The sequence below is a fragment of the Mytilus trossulus genome, chromosome 7 (genome assembly GCF_036588685.1).
Source record: "Mytilus trossulus isolate FHL-02 chromosome 7, PNRI_Mtr1.1.1.hap1, whole genome shotgun sequence".
NCBI classification, from domain to species: domain Eukaryota; kingdom Metazoa; phylum Mollusca; class Bivalvia; order Mytilida; family Mytilidae; genus Mytilus; species Mytilus trossulus.
In genome coordinates this window covers 81,011,970-81,017,969 of record NC_086379.1, presented here as the reverse complement: position 1 = coordinate 81,017,969, position 6,000 = coordinate 81,011,970, and the positions used below count along the sequence as shown (strand labels likewise).

General features: G+C 30.6%; 1 protein-coding gene across 1 annotated transcript in view; it reads right to left on the bottom strand.

The window, feature by feature from the left end:
• Window positions 1–693: 693 nt before the first annotated feature.
• LOC134726701 (MAM and LDL-receptor class A domain-containing protein 1-like) overlaps window positions 694–6,000 on the bottom strand; it is a 52,439-nt gene continuing 47,132 nt past the window's right edge. The window contains exons 46-52 of the mRNA XM_063591117.1: window positions 5,420–5,498; window positions 4,545–4,658; window positions 3,862–3,953; window positions 2,806–2,932; window positions 1,858–2,033; window positions 1,511–1,589; window positions 694–922 (exon numbers count right to left, since the gene is read on the bottom strand). Coding sequence (XP_063447187.1) covers window positions 912–922; window positions 1,511–1,589; window positions 1,858–2,033; window positions 2,806–2,932; window positions 3,862–3,953; window positions 4,545–4,658; window positions 5,420–5,498 — 678 coding nt within the window. The 3' untranslated portion in view covers window positions 694–911. The remainder of the gene's footprint in view (window positions 923–1,510; window positions 1,590–1,857; window positions 2,034–2,805; window positions 2,933–3,861; window positions 3,954–4,544; window positions 4,659–5,419; window positions 5,499–6,000) is intronic.

The following is a 6,000-nucleotide window of genomic DNA, read 5'->3' as shown; positions in this document are numbered from 1 at the left end:
GTGGACTGTAAAATTGGGGTCAAAACTATATTTTGGCCAAAAAATTTGAAAGATCAACTTCATCAAAAACTTTAACCTTAAGCGGTACAGACAGAAGGACGGATGAACACAAATACACACAGACCAGAAAACATACTGCCCCTCTACTATCGTGGTGGGGCATAAAATAAAGAACCCTAATAGCTCAGTGGCGGATTCAGGAGAGGGGGCAATGCAATTCAATGCATTTGAATAGGGATATATAGTTGGAAGCCCCCTTTTTATCCTGTGTCAGGACCCCACCCCTTTTTAAATGACTGGATCCGCCCCTGTAGCTGTATAACTTGTTGACCTTTATTTGTCAAAGAAAACATGACTGGTGTAGGACAACTTCCATATCATGCATATATGCATCATATATCTAGTTAATAGAACCTGATCTTTAAACTGTACACAAGTTAAAAACAAAAGATAAGACTAAAGAATAAACATTTATATCATTTAAATATATTTACTGTACATAATCTCATTATGAAAAATATTTTCATATGCATGCCTTGTTTATATTAAACAAAGATCATCAGACATTATAATATAACATTTTACAAACAATTTACATTGTAATATACAAGATATGACTTTATAAAAACAAAAAACAAAATTAACTTGAGCAAAATATAATGAGACATTTAAAGGAAAGCATATTACAGAACAGAGAATAAATTGCTGGAGGGTAAAATTTAAAACATTGTGCCTAAATGATAAGAGTTATTAATTTGATTTATCTCCAAGTAAAAAGGTTGGTTATTAAATATTTATAGCAATTTTTATCTGTAGATTAGAAATGTTCTTCCATTCCTCCTGAAGTCCATTGTCCATCACTCCTTATGTGCATTAATAGAATCATAGTATTTCTTTTGTATCACTCTTCATCATCCACCTCCTAAAAAGGACGAAATTTTTTATAAGGATTAAACTAATAAAAAGTTATCACTAGAATTAACAGCTGCGCCATGAGTACATGATACACCCGTCGTCTGGTGTGAAAGTTTTATGCAACAATCATAAATAGTTTCTGAGAAAGTTTTAAGCAATAACCAGATATATTTTTTGAGACTTGAGGGAACAATTATAAATTGTTTTTTACGGCGCGACATGTACAAAAAAACTCCCCTTTTTTTACAAAATACTCAATAACTCAAAAATGAAATTTTGAATTATCACCAAAAATCATACAGATCTTTAGATTAATGTAACAATGTTGCTGAATTACTGAATTTTGGACAAGGGTTGAACTATATGGCATCAACAAATTCGTTGCGGGGCCATAAAAATCTGACAAAAAGAAACAATTGTTAACTGGAGATGAATACTAATGGTTTAATATCTCCCACGAAATTTGTGCATAGATGACTATCATTTTAAATCAACACATACCACATGGATTAGTGGACAGACTAATATTATCTAGTGCTATATCTCCAATGTTATTTGTATATATAGATTACTATCATTTTAAATCAACACATACCACATGGATTAGTGGACAGACTTATATTATCTAGTGCTATATCTCCTCTGTCTCCGCCTACAGATGCTTCTATTATCAGCTGAAATGTAAAAAAAAAATCTGCATGTTTTATTAAAGTAAAAGCTTATAATACTTCATTGATTTTTACATAATAAATCATTTAGAAGTGATGTGGTCTAATATCACTTTCATTATTGTGCAGAATTATTGAATATATTCTTTATTCATTGATCTTTACAGTTATTACAGCTTACAAATGCCTAGAATTCACTAGAAATAGTAAAGCTTGGATGAATTTCCTTCTAGAAACTAAAAAAATATATTCTGTATGTAACAATATATCTTACCTTTGAACCATGCAATGTAGACACTGTGACAGACTTCAATAGCCATTGGTTGCCTTGGTTACCAGTCATACTCAACAGTTCTGTCTCCTGTAAAGAGGCTGACCTACTTATGACACGTAATGTTCCTATCTCACTACCATACATGTGATACCAGAAGGTCAAACATCTTGTCGAATCTGAAAAGACATGTTTTTATTGCAAAATGAATGACTTGTCACATTATAAATGGTAGTTCAAAATGTATAGATGACTTTTAAAATCTTACATTTTCCTGTTAATTTTCTATATAACAATGCTTATCCTAATTACACACTAAACACTGATTGTTCAATGATGTTGTTTAGGCTGATTGACCTCAGGTCAACTGCTGTAACTTATTCATAAAACACAACTTGAGATCAGTGAAATAACCCAATCACAGGTTCCTTTAATTGTTACCTCAAGTGATATTCTATTGCGAGTGATGGAAAAACTGATCAAAAAGTAAAAACACAAAAATATTGAACTCTGAGGAAAATTCAAAAAAGGAAAGTCCAAAATCAAATGTCCAAACGCATCAAACGAATAGATAACAACTGTCATATTCCTGACTTGGTACAGGCATTTTCTAATGTAGAAAAGTGAGGGATCAACAACTTTTGCAAATGTGTGTAAATGGGACATGTTTATATTACGGTATACTGTAGTTATAATAGTACATCTGTCTATATATCAACACTTTGTATGATATCTTAAATTTGCTTAAACCAAATTATCATGAAATGCTTACAAAAATAAAAGAAAAGAACAAAAGATCCTTTTCCATTTTCTAAAACAATTTGTTTTGTCTTACCAAAGTTACTGCAGTTTATAAAAAGGCAAGTTTTCAATTATAGCACAATTCTTAGAAAGTTGACTACTTATCTTGATTTGAATTGAAATGAGTGAGGTTCTATAATATAAACTTACCTGAAAATTGAATATTACTGATAAGTTTGACTTTAGAACCAATACTTTGTCCTGTACACTCCAGGTAAGTATACTTTTTACCAATGGCAGCACCTGATGGTCCTGTAGTGCTGGTTTTTGTTGAACCCTGAAATAGTAAATTACACAAGATAATTTTCTTGAAACAAAACATTTTTTCACATGTATTTTTGACATGTGTCTTATTAAACCCAAAATGAATAGGCTTCTTCCACCTATATCTTAATTTTAGTTATTCAAATTAGTTAAAATGATACTCATGCTTATATCCATAAACTCCTATTTTTTTTGGACTGACAAACAAAACAACAATTATATACTATGATTTTCACTTTAAATTGATAAGACTGATAAAACCCAATATATATTCTAGCCACTAAATTAATATGTCTCAACTAAAATGAAAAGGCTGATCAATGAGCAACATAATGTCCACATGGCTTTTTTTTAAAAGTAAAAAATTAGTTTTGTTAAATAAACCAAACATTTCTATGGGGCTAATTCTGCAATAGTATCCTTAATAAAAAAAGTAATACTATTGAATTTTATATATATAGAATTAATATTGTTGTGCATGTATTGTAGAACCTGAAGATAAAACATGTACACTAAATAATTTCAATACTAACAAAACCAAGAAAATTAATACTGTAAACCAACTTATTTTCGCGAATACTTTATTTTGCGTTTTACCCTTTCTAGACCTATTCAAGGCTATTTAATTTCGCAATTTTCTGATTTACTTGATGTGGTTTGTTAAGGAAATATCCTAGTTTTTTTGCAGTATTTTTCAACTCGCGAAAGTCACGAAAATAAAATCACTCATAAAAAATAAGTTGGTTTACAGTATGTTGACTGTATCTGTTATTTAGTGTATAGTTTGATAGCATCATAGCAGAGATAAATCACATCTATCTACTCTATGTAATTCATAACTTTATTCAAACCCTGCAATAAGATGGATAAATAAAATGAAAACTCAAAGTACCTATCTACTATTGCAATTTAAACATAAAAATCATGTTGAAAATATTTTACCCTGTGTCTTTTCCAATTTAAGCTGTCAGCTGTCTCGTCTGTTAGAAAACACATATCATCAGAATTCTCAAAACTACATGTTTTCACTGCATCTGTCAATAGTAAATATAAAGTATTTAAATTCTGTATAACTGTTAATCCATTGTGCAGCTTTCTATAAATTCAACATGTAGCTTATTTATTTTTTGGTTTATTCTTTCCTTTGCTTATCATTTGTCAACTGTGGAGAACAAGTTTGGATATTGTGAAATTTTGCAAGGAAAATATGTAAAAAGGATAAACAAGCTTGATAATATTTTATATAGATAAAAAGCAGTTACTTTTAGCACATATTTTGGTCAACTAAATCTTCCAAGACTGCTACTAATTGTACAAGAGTTACAGAAACGAATGCTTGAATATTTCAGATATGTTACAGTTTTATTGTTCTACTATATCTTGTTTGCAGAGCATAAAAGTCAAATTTGCCACAAACCACAGAATATAATATTTCAGCTAAATCAGTAAAATTCTCTTCAAACAGAACAAAAAACATTTGTTCATTTATATTCTGGTCTGTCAAAACTAACATGGCAGGTAGTTGTATAAGAATCAACATTGACTGACAAACATATCCATATATTGACTTCTAGTACATCAAAATATACCAGGACAGTTACATGTAAACAATCCGATTCACATACCTATATACTGACATTCTGGTCCACCAAATCCTGCAGCACAATTACAAGTATAAGAATCACCAGAGACAGTGCAATATCCCCCATTCCTGCAAGGGTTTATTGGTCCACATGGAACTAAAAAAAAATATGTCTGTCAATGAATGTCAAAAGACTAAACTTAAATTTAGCACAAATTTTAAGTTATATTTTTTCTTCAGTTTTATTGGTGGGATAAATTACTTTCAATTTTATTCATTGTAATATCCATATTATACAATTAAAGATATATAGATTCCACAACTGCAATAAGTGCAGTATGATATTTCTCCACTCAAGACAATTAAATTTTAATATTTAAAGCGCGAAGCTTGGCGAGCTTTTTAAATAATCAAAATTTAACTGTTGAGAGTGGAGAAATGTCGTAATACACGAGTTACAGTGGTGGAATCTGTTTCTCTTATGATTCTTATCCTTTCTTTGCAGAGATTTGAGGAACGTTGTGTACTTTTGATTGACGTCATCAGGCAGGGTCGTCTTTTTCATGACTTCACAATAAGAATATTCAGAAGAAAACAAGAAAAATTTAACATCACAATTGAATTTCAACCAATCATTTGCAGAGAACAGATTGTTCCCTAGTGAGGAGAAATATTTTTCTCACATCAGTCAGGAGATGTGGAAATAGTACAACAATTAGAGAAAATTTCTTTGACTTAATTCTATTATGAAGTATTGTTTTAAGAAAAAAAATGTCAATCTTAGTTTTCTGGACATTATTCAATTACAATGCATCTTAATTTTGCCCAAAAATACTATGGCAGTTTAGATTTGTTAAATATAATGAAATTTTATCTTTGTCTTCAACTGAACTTGGGCAATCATAAGTAATTACTTACCACAATCTTTGACATACAGTATGATATTATCTATAGCAATGTCTCCTCTATTTCCTCCTACTAAACCCTCAATAACTATCTGTAAATAAAACAACAAAAATATTATCATATTTAACATCTAAATCTGTTGGTTCTCTACATAAAAGCTACCCAAAGGGAGACTGGGGAATAGAAATATGGTCACTTAGGTCTTCTTCTGACTGGTGGTATAACCCTTGCCAACGTAGGCAGTTTGTTTGGCTATGAGGTGTGCACAATTACATAGCAACACCTCTTGAAGAGAGGGTGCCACAATCTCTACACTTTAAGAAAACTTGACAGATAAAAGCCATTGGACATTAAACAACCAACAATCAATCAATCAATAAAAGAGGATGGTAAAGTGTTATTTTCATGCAACATTTCTGGCCTTTGTATTTCACATGTTTTCATATTTAGACGTTTTATTTCTCGTTTTCTAGGGTTTTGTTCCATGTGCGTGCCTCATGTTTTCGTTTATTTATTTTCTGTGTTTCGTGTTGGTAATCTTTTTTTCGTGTCTGTACTCTTAATATCTTGTGTTTTTCCCGGATTTGATTAAA